The 19,943-nt window shown below is 52.4% G+C and overlaps 2 protein-coding genes across 4 annotated transcripts; both read left to right on the plus strand.

Moving 5' to 3' along the window:
• The first annotated feature begins 465 nt into the window (after positions 1-465).
• On the plus strand, positions 466-6,765 carry GPR162 (G protein-coupled receptor 162). Of its 2 annotated transcripts, none has more exons than XM_053970494.1 (5): positions 466-574; positions 2,253-4,026; positions 4,816-5,005; positions 5,566-5,717; positions 5,881-6,765. In XM_053970494.1, the coding sequence occupies exons 2-5, from the start codon at positions 3,187-3,189 to the stop codon at positions 6,406-6,408; spliced, it is 1,710 nt and encodes a 569-aa protein (XP_053826469.1). In that variant the 5' UTR covers positions 466-574; positions 2,253-3,186; the 3' UTR covers positions 6,409-6,765. The 2 variants fall into 2 exon arrangements, with proteins under 2 accessions (XP_053826469.1, XP_053826471.1); XM_053970496.1 differs by lacking the exon at positions 466-574 and adding an exon at positions 796-1,038.
• A 957-nt stretch (positions 6,766-7,722) lies between these two features.
• P3H3 (prolyl 3-hydroxylase 3) lies at positions 7,723-18,971 on the plus strand. 2 transcript variants are annotated; one of them, XM_053970492.1, is made up of 15 exons: positions 7,723-8,202; positions 8,813-8,965; positions 9,658-9,844; positions 9,972-10,103; positions 10,970-11,103; positions 11,406-11,495; positions 11,821-11,873; positions 12,051-12,109; positions 13,264-13,388; positions 13,513-13,608; positions 14,586-14,736; positions 14,903-15,020; positions 17,384-17,459; positions 17,879-18,019; positions 18,279-18,971. In XM_053970492.1, the coding sequence occupies exons 1-15, from the start codon at positions 7,792-7,794 to the stop codon at positions 18,489-18,491; spliced, it is 2,139 nt and encodes a 712-aa protein (XP_053826467.1). In that variant the 5' UTR covers positions 7,723-7,791; the 3' UTR covers positions 18,492-18,971. The 2 variants fall into 2 exon arrangements, with proteins under 2 accessions (XP_053826467.1, XP_053826468.1); XM_053970493.1 differs by lacking the exon at positions 17,879-18,019.
• The last annotated feature ends 972 nt before the right edge of the window (positions 18,972-19,943 follow it).

Consider the following 19,943-nt stretch of genomic DNA (forward strand, 5'->3'; position numbering starts at 1 on the left):
CTTTGCAGCACCAGCTCTTTGCCTTTCTCCTCGCTTCGCAGCCATCCCCCCCACACCTCGTACGGCCTGGGTGCCTCCTCACATCCCTCTTTGGGAAAGGGAGCCGGCGCCTCCTTGTCCTGCGAGTGACACTGTGGGGGCGGCCGTGTCGGCCCGTGGGGCAGGAGGGCTGCACACGACGGGGAGCCGCCGTGCCTGGGCCATGTCCAAGCCCGGCTCGGGGAGCACGGCCGGGCGCAACCCGCCCCGTCGCCGCGGCCCGTCGGGAGTAGCGGAGGGGCCGGTGCCGGGGCGGGGGCCGGTGCCGGGGCGGCGGCTCCCGCGCCCGTCCGCCCGTCCCGCCCCCTGGCTGCTCGGCCCGGCGGTGCTCCCGCCGCCGTCCCCCGCCGGCGCTCCCCGCCCCTCGCCCCTCGCCGAGCCCCGCCCGGCGGTGGCCGGAGCGCGGGGCCGGGGCGGCTGCCTGCGGCGGCCGGAGCTGCGGCGGCGGCCGGGGCCGGGGGCCGGCACACCGGGCAGAGGCGCGCACAGCCGCGCGGGGCGCCCGTCGCCATGGCAGCGCTTGCTCCGGCGAGAGGTAAGATGGGTCCCCCCGGCCCCCGCCGCCGCCGCCGCCGCCGCGATCGGCCCCCGCTCCGCCGCCGGCGGCCCCCGCTCCGCCGGGCGCAGGGCGGCGCCGCCGCCGCCGGGCACGGCCGCGCCCCGGGGCGCCCCGCGGCCCCCGCCCAGCCCAGCCCCGGCCGAGCCGCTGCGCTCCGCCGCCGCCGGGCGAGGCTCGGGGCGGCCGGACCCCCGCCGTGGCCGGGCTGCCGAGCGGGGGGCGAAGGGAGGGGGCAGCGGGGCAGCGGCGCACCTCGGCCCGGCCGGCCGCGTCTCCCGGCACCCCGGCTTTCTCCGCGCTTCTTTGCAATCATTCTGGGTCACCTTCCCCTGCGAGCCCACTCCCTCGCCTCCCCCTGCATCAGCAGCCCCGCGAGCGTCTCCTGTGCTCTCCCCCGCTGGTGGGATGGGCGGTGGGGTGCACCCAGGGAGCGTGCTCAGGTGAGGATGGGTTTCCCCGACCTGGGCATCCTGCGCTAGCTCTGGGGCACTCTGGTCTCTGCGAGCGGGAGGACCACAGCTTGAAGCAGAATTGAGCCCCAGAGCCAGCAGAAGCAGGAGGATTCCAGCCTCATCGAGGGATCAGTGTGGGCCAGCAGAACAAGCTGCTGACCCACAAGGGAAGGGAAGGGCGGCAGAAGGAGAAGCTGCAAGGAAATTCATTCCCCTGGGATTATCAGAGACGGGTAGTTCGGTAACTGTCTCCAGAGGCCACAGGCCTAACTGCAAGAGTGGTGATAGTGGGGGGAAAAAGATGAAACAGACTAGAATGGGGCCATTGCCAGTCCAGTCATGGCAAACTGCTCCAAGCAGGGAGGAAAGGAGGCAAAGCCTCAGGTGGTCACAGAGAAGGTGAGAAAATAATGGAGAAGCAGGAAGAAGGGGGGCGTGGGAACTCAGCCATTAGCTCAGGCTTGGGTACTGAGCCATCCATATAGTCAAGGCACAGAGCAGGCCTGTACCTTCCTGGAATATACTGCTTGGGTGTCCCCTGTGGGGAGAAGGAGGTCTGAGCTGGTAGGACCAGGGAAGGCAAAGATAAGTAGTCTCAGGAATAGGTTAATAGTCTTGTTCCCTAGGTTTGTGACTGTCGGGGGTCTCTGGAGACCAGAACGGCTCCAGCAGAAACATGTGGCTGAAAGACTTGTGTATCAAGAATGCGGAATGGCAGGGTTCTATTGTAATGGTGGAATGCACCCATGCATGGGAGCAGCAGGTTAAAAACCAGATCACTGGCAGAGAGAAGCTGAGGTCCAAAGACTGTTGGAGCTGTGGGAGCTGTACATCTGAAACAAGGGGTGTAGCAGCACATGCATGGAGATGGCAGGGCTGGAATTGCAAGGGATGATGCAGATCAGATCTTCTATGCCAGAAATGGCATTAGTAACACTTTGGGTAGGGAGCCTAGGACTGGAAGGGCAGGGAGCATGGTGTGTCTCAGCAGCACTGGATTGAGTTGGTGGGGACTAGAGCCCAGCCTGAGCTGTGTGGAGACTGGTGCAAATATGGCTCTTCTGTTCCCTGAAAGACACAGGGAATGCTCCACACTGTCTAAATCATGACAAGGTGTTAGTGTGGGCAAGGAGAGAGAGAGGGAGAGATCTGGGAGGATAGAATGATCTTAAATTACTTTTTCTCTTTTCTCTCTTCTACAGTGAAACTCATGCCCTGAATCTCCAAGGGAACCTTTGAAAAGGATCTTCCCCTCCCTGCCATCTCTGTATTGTTTGCCAGCTGTGCCCTGTGCAGGAAAGCTTTAAAGACCAGCAAAAAGAGAACAGCAAAAAGGACAATGTAGTTAGAGTCCAGTGAGGTCTTGGGTAGGGAGCCTTTTGAATCTTGTTTCTCACCCTTCCCTCTTTGTTGATAGCTCTCTGACAGCCTTGGCAAGAACCTCTACCTGGCCACGAGCGCAGTGGCATTTGGTGAGACAGGAATTACGCACAGTGTATGCACCACCCTCACTTTTTTGTCAGGACCTTTGCTCTTTTTCCTGTCACCTCTGAAACTCTTGCCTAGCTCCTCATTCCCTAGGACACTGGGAAGCAGGCACTTGGTTCTGCCAAACTGTTTGGAGTCCCTGGAAATCCCTGTTTGTGTGTGGCCTTCACCAGTCCCAGCAGAAGGTGGCCTCTGAGTCAGAAGTTGTCTGGTGGGCACATGAAGTAAAGAGAGCTTTTTATCTGAGAGAAGAGTGGAGGAGAGGGATGTAATAGATGGGGAGGAAAAAAAAAAAGTTAGCCCGAGCGAGTGAGGGAAGAAGCACTGGCAAGTGTTCATGAGAGAGAAAAAAGGTGGAAGAAAGAAAAAGAAAGAGAACAAGGGAAAAAAAACAGATGAAAAAGTTAGAACAAGGGAAAGAAATATAATCAAATAGGAGGGAAAGGGAAGACTGGAAGCGAGACAGAGTTGACGGCTGTTCTGCCTGGCACCTGGTGGCAATGCCTTGAGAAACCCTTCCAGCGTGCAAACAACTCACATTGCAGCAGCAGATGAGGAGAGACGTGGCTCCCCCAGCGCAGAGTCCCACTCACCCTCTTATAATATCCCAGAAGCAGAGGCAGGGTGCAGTCTAGCAGGGTTGGCAGCATGGGGGACTCTGAATCAGAGTCCACCTTGCACAACAACTCACTGTGGTGGCTGGCATGTGGGATGTTAGCTCTGTTAGCCAACTCTTGGATTATCCTCAGCATCACGGCCAAACAACAGAAACACAAGCCTCTGGAGCTGCTGCTGTGCTTCCTTGCTGGCACACACATCCTTATGGCAGCAGTACCCCTCACCACCTATGCCGTGGTGCAGCTGCGGCGTGAGTCCTCGGACTACGACTGGAATGAAAGCATCTGCAAGGTCTTTGTCTCCACGTACTACACCCTGGCACTGGCTACCTGCTTCACAGTGGCCTCACTCTCCTACCACCGGATGTGGATGGTGAGGTGGCCAGTCAACTACCGCCTGAGCAATGCCAAGAAGCAGGCTCTGCACGCAGTCATGGGGATCTGGATGGTGTCATTCATCCTCTCCACCCTGCCCTCCATCGGCTGGCACAACAACGGCGAGCGCTACTATGCCCGTGGCTGCCAGTTCATTGTCAGCAAAATAGGGCTGGGCTTCGGTGTCTGCTTTAGCCTCCTGCTGCTCGGAGGAATCGTCATGGGCTTGGTGTGCGTGGGTATCACCTTCTACCAAACCCTGTGGGCACACAGAAGACGCCGGCGGTGCCACCATCAGAGAGCGGAAGAAGCGTCATCCTGCTCTTCATCAGCACACACCACTTTCAATGTGCCAGCCATTGTGGTGGAGGATGTACGAGGCAAAAGGAGGTCTTCACTGGATGGCTCCGAGTCAGCCAAGACCTCCTTGCAGATGACCAACCTCATAAGCGCCATTGTCTTCCTGTACGACACGCTCACTGGGGTGCCTATCTTGGTAAGTATCCAGTATTCTGTTTCCCTTCAGAGTCTGCAGTTAAAGTAGATTTGCTTTTCTCTCAAGTTTTAGAGAGGGATCTCTCCTGTCCCACCAGCCGCAGAACTGCTGCATCTGAATCTGTGTTATTCTGAGCGGTGGTTTTAAAAAGATTGCAGTAATTCTCTCATCCTTCCGCAGCAGCATTTTCTTAAGTCTAAGTCTGGGGAATACACACCACACAGCTAAAACCACTGTGGAACACAGTTTTAAGTGGCTAAGAGGAGAGGAAATTATTCTGCAAACTTACTTGTAAAAACAATGAGATTTCTATTTCTCCAGTTTGCTTCTGGAGGACTGATATACCAGCTTTAACAGCTGATGCATCCAGTTGTCTTTTTCCTTCTGCTTCTATGGCTGTAGGCGGCATTCAGGTTTTGGCTAGCCGGTTGATTCTGTGCAAAATTGGAGAGCTGGAGAAGTTCTCAAAAAGAACCCTTAAAAGGGGAGAGGCTGAGTCACAGATTATTTTTTTCCCCAGCGGCTGTGTCCTTTGTTAGCACCTATTTAGCTCCAGCTGGTAATGAGCACAGGAAGAACGGATGTTAGCACCAGGTCTCAAGGTAAAGATATGACAACTTGGAATATGGTCCAGCAAACCTGGGGCAAGACCCCAGGAGCAGTTTTTCAAAGGGACACAGGGTAATTACTTGATGAATCCTTTCGAGACAAATTATGTTCTACTACAGAATTGTTACCTTTCTCCCTACTTCTGTCTCCTTGGCATTGTTGCTTTTTCTTACCTTAAAGGTCGTGAGCTTTTTCAGCCTGCGCTATGATACGGCCCCCACCTGGATGGTTCTGGCTGTGCTCTGGTGTTCCATGGTGCAGACCTTGCTGCTCCCCTCTTTCATCTGGTCCTGCGAGCGCTACCGAGCAGATCTCCGCACCGTGTGGGAGCAGTGTGTGGCTATCATGTCTGAGGAAGACACAGAGGATGGTAAGCTCCTCACCAGCCCACAGTCTCCTTTCTTCACTAACCAACCTCCCCAAAAGACTACGGAGGAAAGAGGGGATCTTTGGGGAAAGGATCTTGTGGTGTTGCGGGTGGCTCAGTGACATTCATGTTACAGCTTGAAGTCAGCAACCACAAGAAAATTTATTCTGTGGAAGGCTCTGCCACTCACAGCCTTAGGACTAGCATCCAGGAAGCATTAGTGCAGCATCCTCCTCACTAGTTGCAAGCATAGATACATTGTGTGTGGCTTGCCAAACCACAACCAAAGTGACATGCTGGGCCTCAGCCCAACTCGCTCATTCAAGGGTCCAAGAGACCTGGCAGTGAGCAATTCAAAGGCAAGACAGAAGAAATAGGGCACTGTGTGGGTGCTTTAGTGCTGCTGCAAGCAGAAAGACAAGGTCCTTGTTCAGAGGTGAGCCCTCAGGGCTGCAAGTAGGACAGCACAAGTCAGATAAGCATTAGGATGGTGTCCAGGTGCCCTGATAATGCTCCTCTTCTGACTGAAAAGTGTTGACTGCCGTTCTTGTCTTTGCCAACAGATGGTGTGTGTGATGATTATGGTGATGGCAGGATCTGCAAAGTGAGATTCGATGCGAACGGCGCCGCAGCTGCGAAGCGGGACTCTCGGGACATCAAGCTGCTGCCCATGCACCACATGTTGTTGCCCCAGGACAAGGTGCATTACCTGCAGGTGAGCCAAGAGCTAGCGGGGCAGCCCCACAACCCACTTCCTTCTCTGTCAGTTTCCCACACCTTTGTGTCCTCTTGACTCTCTTCTCTGAGAACCTCAGCTATTCCCTTCCTGTTCTGACTCTTCAAGTCTTCCATCACCTGCCCCCTTCTCTGTTTTCCAGGTCCCTATCTCACGGAGAATGTCACATGATGAGACTAACATCTTCTCCGCCCACCGCTCTGCTCCATCCTTCCTACACAAGTGGTCTTCATCTGACGACATCCGCATTTCCACCCCCCGCAAGCCTGGAGGCCCTGGTTTCTTGCCTCCCCAGCTGCATGACTACCAGCACCGCCGGCGGCCCCCAGAAGACGAGCTGACGACCCTAAGGCAATTTTTGGAGGGGGGGCTGTTGCCCCGGGGCTCCAGCTCCAGCGCCTGCTTCTTCCGAGATGAAATCACCACGTTCATCGACGAGACGCCACAACCCACCCCAGCCTGCAGCCCACGGCACTCCCGTCTCCTGCTCGCATCACGCCGCGACCGCCGCCTCTCCCTCGGCAGCAGGGAGGAGGAGAATTCCGACCGGCCACGGCGCTGCTCCGTGCTTGGCAGTGAAGTCTGGCATCTGCAGGATGGAGAGCGGGCGCCATGTGGAAGGACCCCAGAGGCCTGCGAGCCACAGACCTTCCAGGACCCCAAACTATGAGAGACAGCATCAAAAACATTCAGTGCCATCACAGTTTTTAAATAAAACTTCAAGCGTTCCCTTTGTCCCAGGACCCAATCACTAATTTGCATTCTCATCTTTCTCGCCAGCAGGCAGAAAACATGGCACCCCATGCTGGTGGGGGAAAAAGAAGTGGGACAGATCCACAGAAGGGAGCACAACGGACAACAGACAGCCTGTGCCTGCTCTCAGGTTACAAACACATCCACTGCTGCCACCGCCACTTGGCACCCTTGCCAGTCCCGTCCCTTTGTGAACTCCACCCTCGCATCCGCTCTGCCCTAAGAGACAAGGCAGGCGCAGAATGGTATTAAAATTCTATATTTGGAGTGTCAATCGTGTGTCTGTTTTTAAAATACTATATTAGTAATAATTTTGTTTCCATAGAAACAAAATGATTGGCCCGGTGTTTAATGAAGCTTCACAGGCTTCTGGAAGGGAAATGCAAAATGTGCGAGGCTCCTTTCCTCCCTCTTCATCCTTTCTTGTCAGTTTCCCTGAAAGGCAGCAGATGCTTAGCAGCCAAGGAACAGGAATGATGCCCTTAGAGGAGTTGTCATGGGAGACTGGGTGAAAGGTCTTTGCCCATTTCAGATGTGGTGCTAAGCAGGAGGCCTCAGGTTTCCAACATTGCTCAACAAAAGGTTTTGCTTTGAGGTAACTCCAGGCTTGGAAAGAATTAAATTCACTCCAAGAAGATCTTGACCCTTAGCATCTTATTTCACTAGTACAAACTGTTGATTCCAGTGCAAACTTTGTGTGAAACTTCAGATGGCCCGAACTCCTCAGCCAAACAGGAAAGTTGACAGAGGCTTCTGGGGGAAGTGCCTCTCAACTGCCCACACCAGCAAAGCTGGGAGTGTTGAGGTCTGGAGCAGGTTCCTGCCCCAGACACGACTCTTGGCAGGGAGGTGCAAGACTAGTGTGTGGGAGATGGACCTTCTGGCTGGTGCTGGCTGTAGTTCCAGCCAAGGGCAAAGATTTGGCAGTGTCAGAGGGAGATAGGTAGCGCTTCACCCCCTAAGGAGTTAGTTCTCCTTGTGATGGGAGTATGAAGTGTCCAAGCGTGACTCCAAGGAGAGGCGTACTTGGAGGCGTTTGGGTGACCCACCCCAAATGGGGGGTTCGCGCTGGTGCTGCCGCCCGGACCTGGGGTCACGTCAAACACAGCGGCAGCAGCACCGGGAGCCCCCGAGGCAACGGCGGCTCTCGGCCGGCGCGGCAGGACCTGGGCCGAGCCTTCCCGCCCACCGCGGCCCCGGACCGGCGCCGCCCCCGGGGTGGGCCGAGCCCGGGGCCCGCTAGGACGCTCGCCCGCCCCGGACCCCTTCTCCTTTTCCTGCGTCTTCTCCTCCCGGAGCCATGGCCTCGCTGCTGTGCCTCAGCCTCCTCGCCGCCGCCGCGGCCGCCACGTCGCCGGGCCGGCTGGTGCCGTTCGACCTGCTGTACGCGGACGGGGTGCGGGCGTACCTGGCGCGGGACTGGGCGCGGGCGGCCGAGCTGCTGCAGCGCGCCCTGCACAGCTACGCGGGGCTGCGGGCCGCCCGCCGCGCCTGCCGCGCCGCCTGCGCCCGGGAGGAGCCCTTCCCCGGCGGGCCCGGGCGCTGGGAGGCCGCGCTGCTCGGGCCGGTGCTGCAGCGCGCTGGGTGCCTGCAGCGCTGCCTGCGGCGGCGGCTGCGCCCCGCGCCCTCCGCGCACCGCGCCAGCCGCGCCGTGCGCCGCGACTTCGAGCGCAGGGAGCCCTACAACTACCTCCAGGTGGCCTTCTTCCAGGTGGGCACCGGCCCCGGGGGCGGGCTCGCCCCAGCGGCGTGGGAGTTGCCACCTCCCGGGGTGCCGTCATGAGCGGCAGGGGGCCGGCGTGGCATGGCTGTCCTGGAGGGTCGTCGGGCAGCCGGGGGAGTGAGCGCCTTTCCTTCAGCCTCGAGAAGAGACAACCGAGAGGGAGCCTTATTGATGCGCATAAATATCTACAAGGGGGTTGCCAAGGGAGTGGAGCCAGTTTCTTCTCACGGGTGCCAGTCACTACAAGAGGGAACAGGCAGAAACTGATGCACAAGAAGTTCTTCCTTTAGGTGGAATATTAGGAAGAACTTTACTATGCGGGTGACCATGCACTGGAACAGATTGCCCAGAGCAGAGGGAATCTCCCTCACCGGAGACATTCCAAAACCATCTGGATGCAATCTGTTGCCGTGTGCTGTAGGACGACCCTACTTGTGCAGGGAGGCTGGAGCAGATGACCCACTATGGTCTCTTCCAATCTGACCCATTCTGTAATTCTATGATTCTGTGAACCCAGGAAGCAGCTGGGGTGAGGGGTGGCTTTGAACAGCAGAGACCTGCAGGAAGCATGACAGGCACTGCTGCCTTTTCTCTACAGCTGAAGAAGCTGGATCAGGCCGTGTCTGCCGCTCACACCTTCTTCGTCGCTAATCCCCAGCACCTCCAAATGCGGGAGGACATCGAGAAGTACCGGCGTATGTCAGGGGTGAAGTCAGACAGCTTCCAGGACCTGGAGGCCACGCCACACTGGGTGAGGGCTCAGTGCAGAGCCATGCATGAGCAGCTTTTATTCCACCATAGGGACTGGTCTGGGACCCTGATCTGTTCCTACACAAAGGCCATGGCTTGAGACAGGCCCCGATACACAGAATCATAGAGAGATTTAGCCTGGAAAGAACCTTTAATGATTGCCTAATCCAAGTCCCTTGCCATAGGCAGGGATACCTTCCACTAGATCACATTGCTCAAAGCCCCATCCATCCTGTCCTTGGAACACTTTGAGGGATGGGACATCCACGGCTTCTCTGGGCAACCTGCTTCAGTGTCTCCTACAGTCATCATCAAAGTATCTATCTCCAGTCCAACAAATATTTTATCTTCCATCAAAATGCTTTTTCAGTTTAATACCATTGCCCCTTATTCTGTCACTACAGGCCTTGGTCAAAAGTCTTGCTCAGACCCCTTTGTGTCTGAAAGGCTGCAGGAAGATCTCCCTGCAGCCTTCTCTTCAAGGTGAGGACAAACCAGTGCACGTGTGGCGGAGAGACTTTTTGATGACAGTTACTTGGCTTTAGTCTAGGATTTGCTGTCACTGTGTGGTTGACTGTGCATGAGCAGGCGGGCCCCTTTATGTCAGCACCATCCTATGAGCGACTCAGAAGTCTCAGGGTATCCTTTGGTGTCACCCACACTGATGAAGGGACCTGGATCTGTCCTTCACAGGAAGCATATGAGACTGGTGTGCAGCACTATGATGCAGATGAGTACCTGCAGGCCGTGGCCAGGCTGGAGGAGTCACTCTCAGAGGCCCTGTCAGCACTGGAAGAGTGTCGTGCCCTGTGTGAAGGGCCTCGGGAGGATGAGGACGAGGAGGAGAAAATGCAGCCTGGCCTGTATGAAGCCATTGCAGGTAGTGTTAGAGGCACAGAGGGTTGGGTAGGAAGGCTGTGCTCCCCACACTGGGCACATCCCATCACCCAGCACTCCTGTCTGGAAGAAGTGTGGGCTACTGCCTTTCTTGCTCCTCTCTCTTGCAGCCCATTATATTCAGGTTTTGAAGTGCAGGCAGCAGTGCGTCCTGGAAATTGCCACAAAGCCGGGGAGAATTTCTGCCACAGAAGATTTCATACCCTCTCACCTTGATTTGCTGCAGTTTGCCTACAGCCAGGGTGAGCAGAGCCACAAACCAGCAGGTTGTGGCACCCCCACACTTGTCCTTTGCCTCTGATCCTGGAGGGGAGCATGTCATGGGGAAAAATGACACACTGACCTGAGCTCTACTTCTATTTGCCCCCTAACTCTTTCCATAACCTCTATTCAAGTCTTTGGCTACCTTGGGAGATGTCCCTTGTGGTCTCCTACTGTCTCATTGCCCAGGTACTGTGGTGTGAGGCTGTTCCCATGTCTTTCCTCCAGCACACTTTTTCAGGACCTTGTTCCAACTATTTGCTGAGTATTTTATACCCTCCTTTTCAGTACATGGTTCCAGACAAGGCTCCCCCTTCCTGCCTATAGGCTACACATCTCACCTCAGCAGTGGTGCTCCTTCTGAGGCAGCCCTACCTGTCTACCTGCTGAACTGATGGCCTGGCATGACACTGGTCATCCTGTCACTCTGTCATTTTCACACATTCCTCAGCCCTTCTTTTGCATAACCCTGCTCCTCTCCACACTGACCCAACTGTTTCTTACTTCCTCTGTCTGACAACTGGTAAAACTTGTATCTCAAAGAAGCTGCTAGACCCCTCATCTTGTCTGTTGCATGAGGGAAGTGGGACCATCTCTCTTTCAAAAGATACTTACTTTTAATCTGTTTCTTCTAAACCAGCTCCCAATAAGTATTAAAGGCATGCCTGTTCCGTACCAGGTTCATTCCCATCGCTGGGTGGAGGCCCTGTTAGGCAGGGGTTGATGTGTACTTGGTGTAAGCCAGCTGCCAGATCCTGACACGGACACTGGGTGCTGCTGGCCTGTACACATTCGCTGCTCAAGTCTTCCAGAGATGTGTGTTTGTTCTCTTCTGTCCCTGCACAAGTTGGGAACCAGACAATGGCTGCTGAATGTGCTGCTTCCTACTTGCTCTTCTATCCCACGGATGAGCCCATGTTGGAGAAAATGAAACAGTATCGCACAGAACTGGAAGAGGACGCAGCTGTCACAGCCAGACAGGTAGTTGCAACTCCAGGTCTGTCCTTTTTGGTCCTCCCCTGTCCCACAGGACAGGATCACAGTCCAAGAGACAAAAAGAGAAAGGTGTTTCACTGCTGACATGTGCCAAGGCCAGGACTGAAGAAACTGGAGTTTACTTCTAGTCTGTCACAGTCAGTGCCCTTTCAGGACAAAAATGGGCTTTAATTGTCCCTTCAGGACAAAAATGGGCACAGCAGTGTGATGGGGTAGGCTTCTGCCCTGGACAGGGATGGGGTTGTCTTTTGTGAGGTGGTTGTTTGACAGTCTCTTTGCTTCCTTAGAGTATTCAGCATTATGTGCAGAGATCTTTGATGGAGAAGAAGTTGATTTATTATGCAGTGGAGCATCTGGGAGAAACTTTTAATGACCCTGTAAGTAACAGTATCATCTTAATCTTCCTGCCACGGTTTCACCAATTGTTCACAATCACAGTTGTCAGAATTCACTTTAATTGGCCATGATCCAGAAAGGATCAGATGCTGATGAGGAGGACTCCCAAGTCCTTATGAGGTGGATCTTTTAAGGCCTTTCTGCTGCTCCAGGACTGAAGTTAATTTGAAATTGCTGCTGTAACCATGTGCATTGGCTCAATTTGTCTGTCCTGAGAAGCTGACCACAGTGGTTGGTCTGATACTCACTGGAGAAGCAGTGCAAGGTTTGCTGTGTACTGAACCACCTGTGCTTTTTTTCTTACAGGATCTTTGGACTCCAGATGAGCTGATTCCTGAAAACCTAAGGGAGAAACACAGGTAAGATTGGGCATGTCAGCTAGGACTGCAGTATAAGTAGGAGTGGTACAAGGACCAGTAATATGTGGAGAAATGGGCACAAAAGGACGGGAAGGATGTGACATGCTGCTACAGAGGGGGGTTGGGCATAGCTCTGTACTGACAGCCCTGGTCTCTGTTTTTTCCCTTGCTCCTGAGAGAGGATCAGGAGAAGCAAAAGCAGGAAACTCTGGATGTGGAAGAGAGGGAGAAGAGGGGTGAGTAAAAGAGCTTGAAGGAGGTCTTGGATGCAGTCAGCCTGACTTATTCAGGCTAAGTGCTGTCTTCCACCCTCAGACATTGGAATGCTAGCAGAGATGCAGACTGACTTGAATGGCTCAGCAAGTCTTCTCACTGTTCTTTTCTTCCTCTTTGATGCATGTGTAATCTTGTAAAATCTTACTGCATACATCTCTGGCATGCGAACTCAGAGGGCATTGTGGCTGGAGAAGCTGAGAGCAGCCTGAATGTGTGACAAGCCCGTGGACATGCAGATCCCTGTTCAGTGTGCCAGCAGTGTCTACACCAAATCTGGTTCAGCTCCACCAGCCCAACTTCAATCAACACTTTTCTGAAAGGGACATGAAAGGAGGGGCCAGGAAATGGAAACTGGAAGCAGACAATGTGGCTTGGGCAAGTCTTTCCCTGAAAAGCAAAAGTCCAAGGGGTTTGTGGCCAAATGATACAGGCTGCAGTGCAGAGTCTTGTGTTCTTGCTGGTCCCCTATTCTTATGTGTGGATGCAGAGCCTCTTGAAGGACTCAGTCGTGGAGTCTTTGCTTAAAATGACCCCAGGTGGTTCTCTGCTGTGGCACATGTGAGAGCTGAGCCTTCTCAGGGCCTGAGTGCCTTGGCATTCGTCATCATCCAGAGGTCAGAGGGGCTGGGAAAAAAGGCTGAAGATCAAAAAGCTAAATCATCACCTAATAGCCAGTGCTTCTCTTTGGGGTGAAAAAAGCAGAAAGATTCACCAGAGATAATTCTTGAATAAGATGTTGATGATTCAAAGGAGGGTTGATGGAGGTGTTTACCTGCTTCTTTTCTCCAGAGCCTCACTCCAGTAGGCTGGACCTGTTCCGCTGCTGCAATCCACAGTGCACTCAACTTCTCCCAGCTCCCTGCTGCTCTCCCAGCAAGTCCCAAGTCTCTGCTGGCTCCTGAAGCACGTGCTGTAGGCCAGCTTCCCCAGCTGGTGCTCTGGTTACCCTGAAGCATGTGAGGGGTCTGCGAGGAGCGGGCATTTCTGGGGAACTGTCCTGTCTTCTCAGAGAATGTATAGTGTGTCTCCACTTCCTTATCCAGGCTGGGGGTTGGTGTCTGAGGGATTCTTGTCCAAAGCCTGCTCATGCCTATCTGTGCTTGCTTCTCAACAGGTCCTTTGCCTTTTGAGGGTATTGCTGTCACAATGGATTCCCAGCAGATGAATGGAACCCAGAGGGTTGTGTTCGACAGAGTGCTGACGGAGTCTGAGTGTAAGGACCTTCTCCGACTGACGAAGGTGAGGCCAGGATCCTGTAAGAACTCCTGTGTGTGTACTTTCCTCCTCAGCAGGCAGGGCAGTAGGGTTTCCATGGAGGAGAGGTGGCAGCCTAATGCATGTCATCTGTATCCTTCTATTCCAGGCAGCAGGGGAAGCAGGAGATGGATACCGGGCAAGACGGTCGCCTCACACCCCACATGAGAGATTTGAAGGGTTAACTGTTTTGAAGGCCATGCAGGTAAAATGCATCTGTGAGTCTACTGCCTTCTTAATTGTCCGGAAAGAGAGTTTGCCACCTGAGTGTTTTCTTCTATGAATTGCACTCTGGGTGGTGTCAGGGGTGAGCTGTCTCCCTCACAAAACTTGTGGTCTCCTCTGACCTGCTTCCTCCTCATCACATTCAGGGATGTTGTATGTGGAAGGCTTGACAAGTGCTTTCTCTTCTGTGAGGCACGGTTTGGGAACTGCTTGTCCCTGTGAGGTAGCCCTACAGACATGCTTAGTTTAGAGTTGGAGAATAAATTAAGGTAGAAGAAGCCTCTTGAGATCTCTGATCTGACCTCCAGCTTGCAGCACATCTAATTCTAAAGCTAGATGAAATCCCTCGATTCTTTGTGTAGGCAAGTTCTGAACATTTCCAAGGGTGGAGATTCTCCAGCCTCTCTGGGCACCTTTTCTGGTGCTGTACCAGTCTTGTGAGGGTGAAATTTTTCTTCATATCTAGCCAAAATTTCCCTTGCTGCAGCTTTTGTCTGCTGCCTCTTTTCAGTGTGTCTCTCTGAGGAGACACTGTCTCTGTCTCCTCTGTAATCCCCTTTTAGGGGACAGGAGGCTGTACTTAGATATTCCTTTGGCCTCCTCTTCTCTAGACAGAAGAAAGCCAAGTCTTTCAGCCTGTTTTTCTAAGTCATGTGTTCCAATATTCCTGCCATCTTAGGACTCTTCATTCAAGACTAACTTCAGTCTCCTAGTATCTCTTGTGTAGTGGGACATCCAAAATTATGCAGCTTTACAGCTTCATGGGCCAAGGAGAAGGAAATAATTACTGTGCTGTACAGTTGTACTCCTGAGTTATAATTGAATGAGAAAATGTGTTCTTTTCTTGCCTGAGTGACCACAGGACTTTACAAAGGTCTCTTCTTCTGTGCTGTGTACGTGTATCATTTCTTAGAGTGTCTTTGTAAGTATTGTAACAGACTTGTTTTCCACTTGTAGCTGGCCCAAAATGGGGACGTGGAATGGAGAGATGCCAAATTGCTTCTGCAGGCTAGTGAGAAATCTCGGAAAATCATAGAGTCCTATTTTACTCCTGGAAAGAAACTCCATTTTTCATTCACACACCTTGTGTGTCGCAGAGCTGTAGACGGTAAAGAACCTTTCATCCTGTTAGTCCCTGTCTCCCAGAGTCTCCTCAATCCCAGCCATGTGCTCTCAGGAGACTATCCTCCCGTTATTCTCACTGTATCTCTCTCCCTCTGCTTTATTCTTTCTTGAAACTGAAAATGCCCGTATTCCTTTTTGTATATTTTCAGGGGAACAGGAAGGTCGCATGGATCTTAGTCATCCTGTCCACGCTGACAATTGTCTCTTGGATCCTGAGGGGCAAGAGTGCTGGAAAGAACCTCCTGCCTATGTGTACAGGGACTACAGGTAAGAGCACCTGCATTAGATCATGTGAAGATATCCCTGGCCCCATCAGAGCATGAGCTTAGCTTATAGAAGCCAGGTGATGGTTGGCTCAGAGCCATCCAGGACTGTAGCATCAGGCAGAAGGCTGCATCAGCAGCTTCAGAACGAGGTGTGAAACACCTTCCCTGGGCTGGGAAGACCTGCCCTTTTTCCTTCCTTGCTTCAAACAGCCAGCTTTAACAGAGAGCAGAATGAGGCTGGGAGGCTGCACAGATTAGAACCATGATATCAAACTGCTATCTTGTGGGTCTACCACAGTATTACAGTCAGCTACCAGCCCTTTTGACAGGCTGTTTCTTGTAGTCGAGTTCCATCTTTTACAGAATTCTGTGAATTACAGGAAAGGGATATTCAAGCTCCTTGGATTCCTTTTGTTTGAGCAGTCAGTGTACTTCAGTGACTGTTCTCTCAAGATTCACTGCAAATACTTTGTCTTGGGTTTTTCCATTCCATGTGAGAGTTTATGTTTTTTGCAGCCTGTGGCAGGTTTTGTTACTCCTCTGTGAAAGAACCTGAAATATAGTTTAATGGTGATGCCAGTTGTTACACACTGCAGCCAGATGAGGTCAGTTCACTACAGCTGATTCCTCCTTCTTGCCATCTCATCCCTGAGCATCCAGAAATTTTACTTGTCTTTTCTTTGAATGGTAGCTGTATCCAGAGCAGAAATCTCTAAGCAGCTACATGAAGATATGGGACTTAGCGGGAATTCTATTATAATTGAGTTGTTTCCCTTTGGATACCAGTGTTTACTTGGTATAACCAGATTGCAAAGTTACCAGACTTTGTCATGTAACTAGTTAGATCTCTGTCCCTCCTGTGAGAAAACTGTCCTGTCCCTTCACTGCTCCCTGGGTTCTCTGACTTCCATTTGAATGGATGGTAAAATACCTTCTCAGGATCTATGCCACTGAGCTATTTTTGGGAGTATCCTTGTCCTCTTGCAGCTCAAGTTGTGACTGCCCAACCAGCTTAAGGGCTGAGCTCTTACAGTGTCCTTTTGAATGAAGTCCCTGTGTTCCAAACTTCCTGGATCTTTCCTGTGAATCTGTGCTATGGGCATTAATGATAATATTGAGCAGGATTGGGCCCAGGGGCCCACGAATTCCAGTGATGCTGCTCCAGGTGCACAGTGCTCCTTTGGGTGCCAGCGGTGCACTGGTCCCTGTGTGCTGTTCATGCTCGTCTTCACCTTCTCTTTTTGTTAGAAATTTCCCCCATGGCACTATTCTGAGTCCTTTTACCACAGTCCAAACTGCTGAGATTGAGCATGTAGTGTTTCCTTGGAAAATGCACTATTTTTTCAAACATTATGTGGGTAGCCCAATCTGCTTTTAGTACCCCCATGTTACATTTTAAGACCATTTTCCATTTGCTTCTTGTCCTCCAATTACCCTTCTCAGAAATGGAGTCTAAAGCCCTGCAGACTATTGAGGTCAGGATAACACTGTTTATGCTTCAACCATTATCCCTACCTTCCTGTCCCTTTGGATGTGTGAGAGCTGTCCTTGCTTTTCTCCACTCATGTCACCACTCTGGCTTCATAGCCTCATTAAAACCCTGTGGCAGAAGAGCTACAACTTCCTGGGTTCCAGGGCTGGTAATCCTCTCACTGCCCTTATGTCCTTAACATTGCTTCAGCAACCACAATGTTCATTTGTATTTCTTCCTCTCTGTCCTATTAATTAAGAGCCTCTGTTGTTCCTTTGATGTTTTCTATCAGCTTAATTGAATACCAAGAAGAACCTGGGCAGTTTGTGGTCCATTCTTTCACCTATTTGATTGTGGGTTCACCTGTGCTGTACAGTGGCTTCACTACTTCTCTTTTTGTATAACTTTAGTAAAGTTTCTTGGTTTAATTTTCTTTTCTACATGCACCAGGCCCGTTTTTGATCATTCCAATTCTAATGCTACCCTGAAATTCCTTGGCTGTTAAGACATGGCTTTCTTTGCTGATCAGTCTCCTCTTCCAGGAGTTGGATTATTCCCAACCTTGAAACATAAGCAGCAGGTTAGAAACAAGGTCTATCAAGCCCAGGGCGCTGTCACAACAGTGCCATAGATGCATGCTGCAGGGGATTAAGAATAAACCAAAATAAAACGGGACAAGTGTGTAGAGCTAATTCCCTGGCATACTCTCCCAGCCTCCTGTGGCTTGCAGCTCAGGGACTCCCCTGAGCTAGGCACTGCTGTATTTAACACCCTCAGATGGATTCTCCTGCTAACTGGTCTACTTGCTTTTGAACCTGTGACAAGGAGTGTGGGGAAGCACCTGGGAGGAATAAGCTTCACCGTACGTATGTACTCTTTCTTTTTGTCCACAGTGGCATTCTCTACCTCAATGATGACTTCCAAGGTGGAGGCCTTTTCTTCACTGAAATGGACACTGTGACTGTCACAGTAAGTCTGGGACTGGCCAAAAGAGGGAGAGAGGACTGAGGGCAAGACTTAGTCTGGGCAGGAGGAAACTGGTTGGTTATTGGATCCCACCACTCCAAAAACAATCCAGTGCTGGTGCAGTGGCAGATTCAAATAGGGGCAGCTAAAGGGAAATCGAGGCAAATCTCAGACAGGAGAATTTGACTCTTTCCTAGCTGAGATTTTCCAGGCTCTTCCAGTCTGTGGGTGTCTGTGACCTTTGTTGTCCCATTGATTCTCTCTGTCCCTCTCCAAGGCCTGCCTTGCTCATAAACTGGCTGAAGATGCCTAGCAGCTCTCTGGTCTTCCACATTCCCAGAGGCAGTGTCACCTCTGTAGAAGGACTGTACTCCAGACCAGGGGTCTGCTGGCTTCACGGTCTCTTGTCTCTCTCCTGGCAGGCCGAGGTGCATCCCAAGTGTGGGAGGCTGGTAGCCTTCAGCTCTGGCAAGGAGAACCCCCATGGCGTGTGGGCCGTGAGCCGTGGAAGGCGCTGCGCCATTGCCCTCTGGTACACGCACTCCCAGGAGCATGCTGAGCAGGTGAAGGGCCATGCTGGAGGAACAAATACAAGTACCTCCAAGTGAGATCAAATCTCACTGAGGAACAGCTTTTGGGCTTTCCCTTGGGGCAGGGCATAGTGCAGCAGCTGGGGGTTGCCCTTGGACAGGGCGTCTGGTGGAGGGGCCAGCCTGGGATGGGTCCTGCAAAGGGGATTTGGCTCTGCAGCGGTCAGGTGGATGTGTTTTGTCGAGACCCCAGCAGGGAGGATTCAAATCATTTCTGTTTCCATGGCTGCAGGAACGCGTGAAGGCAGAGGAGCTGATGGAGCAGAGGTCTGTGGAGCAGGACCAGCCTGATGGAGATAAACATCAGAGAACTGATCGCAGCAGCAGATCCTCCTCAGAGCCTCGTGCTCCCAGGCATGCAAGCAAGCCTGCAGATCAGAGACAGAAGCCTGGCTTGGATAGGAAGCAGCACCCCAAGGTGCTACGGGCCAGAGATGAGTTCTGAGTGCACGGGGCCCTGTGGACTGTCACACACCACGGCCTGGCAGGTCACGGGAGGACCGGGACCACAGAGGCCTGGGGAAGTGTATTAGTGTGGTAGAGCCGTAGTGATGGGGAGGGGTGCAGCTTTCTTCTCTGTGGTGTCCCAGCAGCTGAAAAATGGGAGGACACAGTGTGGAAGTCAGTGACACCAGGAACTTTCTTCACTGCCTCACCGTGTTTGTCTCACTCAGAACTAAGAAGACAAGGTCTTACCACCCCACTCCTCTCAGTGCCAAATTCTTGGCCATCCAGGGCTAAATCTGAGATGGGGAGGAGGAGCCTGGAGTCTTTTGGTGAGGGCTGTCTCACATTCAGGAGCTCAAAACTAAAGCCTTTGAATTTCCTAAGCACCTGCAAACTCCAGAACCTTGCAAAGTGACCTGAGACAGGAAAGGTGAGGGACTGTGAATAGATGGAATAAAAGCCAAATGCTGGACACAGATATTGATGGGAGCTTGAGTCTGTATACCAGGGAGACATGCACACTTGTTTCTGATTGAAATTTAATTAACAAATGATGCATGAGCCCTCAGTGAAAGATAACAGAGTATTTACCCAGATGTCAGCTACTTCCAATAAGGGAGAGCAAGAGAGAAAGTCAGCTGTGGCGTGGCTAACATGGAAAGGGTAAGGAGTGCCTTTAAGAAAGAGCACTGTACACTCACATTTCCCTGTAGCAAGACTTCTCTTTTTATTGTTTTCATTTTTCTTCCCCTTTCCATGCACTAAATTGTCCCTGAAAGCAGAAGAAAGATTTTGTTTATCATTTTCCACCCTGATAGAAAGACAATCTGCTGTCACTGCCCAGGGGATTAGTGTCCCGAGATGGGATTATATTGTAGCCAAATAGGAATTGAATGGGGTGGATATGGAGTATCTAAAAGAGCAGTGACCCTTTTCCTGGGAAGCATTAGAGCAAGAGATCAATCTGTGGTCATGACATACTCAAGCCTTGATGAGTTGTGCATGGAGACCCCAAATACAGTTCAAGTGGAAGAAGTCTTTAGAGCCAGGGCCAGTGGTGTAAGAGGTGGGTGAGCGATCCCCTTTGTCACTGTTGGCACAGGGCCCCTGCTCCACGGAAAGGGAAGTCCTTCCTCAGTCTGAATCCTGATGCTTCTTAACATGCAGGCTTGAGAAACTTGTGTTGGCAACGCTTTTTGCTTCCCATCCCCTCCCCAGGGTCACAGGAAAATGTTTGATTGTGTGCATTTCAAATTCCCTTTCCCTGGCAAAGGAGCCTGTCACATCCCAGCACCCACATGTCCATCCCGATGATTCGTGGGGGTGCTGGGTGGTTCCTGGTTGATGAAGACACGTTGTGGGGTGAGGGGCCAGTGTCCACATCTCTGGCTTGCTTTGCCCAAAGGTAGCCTGGGTGATTAGACTGATGGCCTCCTGACGTCAGATGAGA

The sequence above is a fragment of the Vidua macroura genome, chromosome 2 (genome assembly GCF_024509145.1).
Source record: "Vidua macroura isolate BioBank_ID:100142 chromosome 2, ASM2450914v1, whole genome shotgun sequence".
NCBI lineage: Eukaryota > Metazoa > Chordata > Aves > Passeriformes > Viduidae > Vidua > Vidua macroura.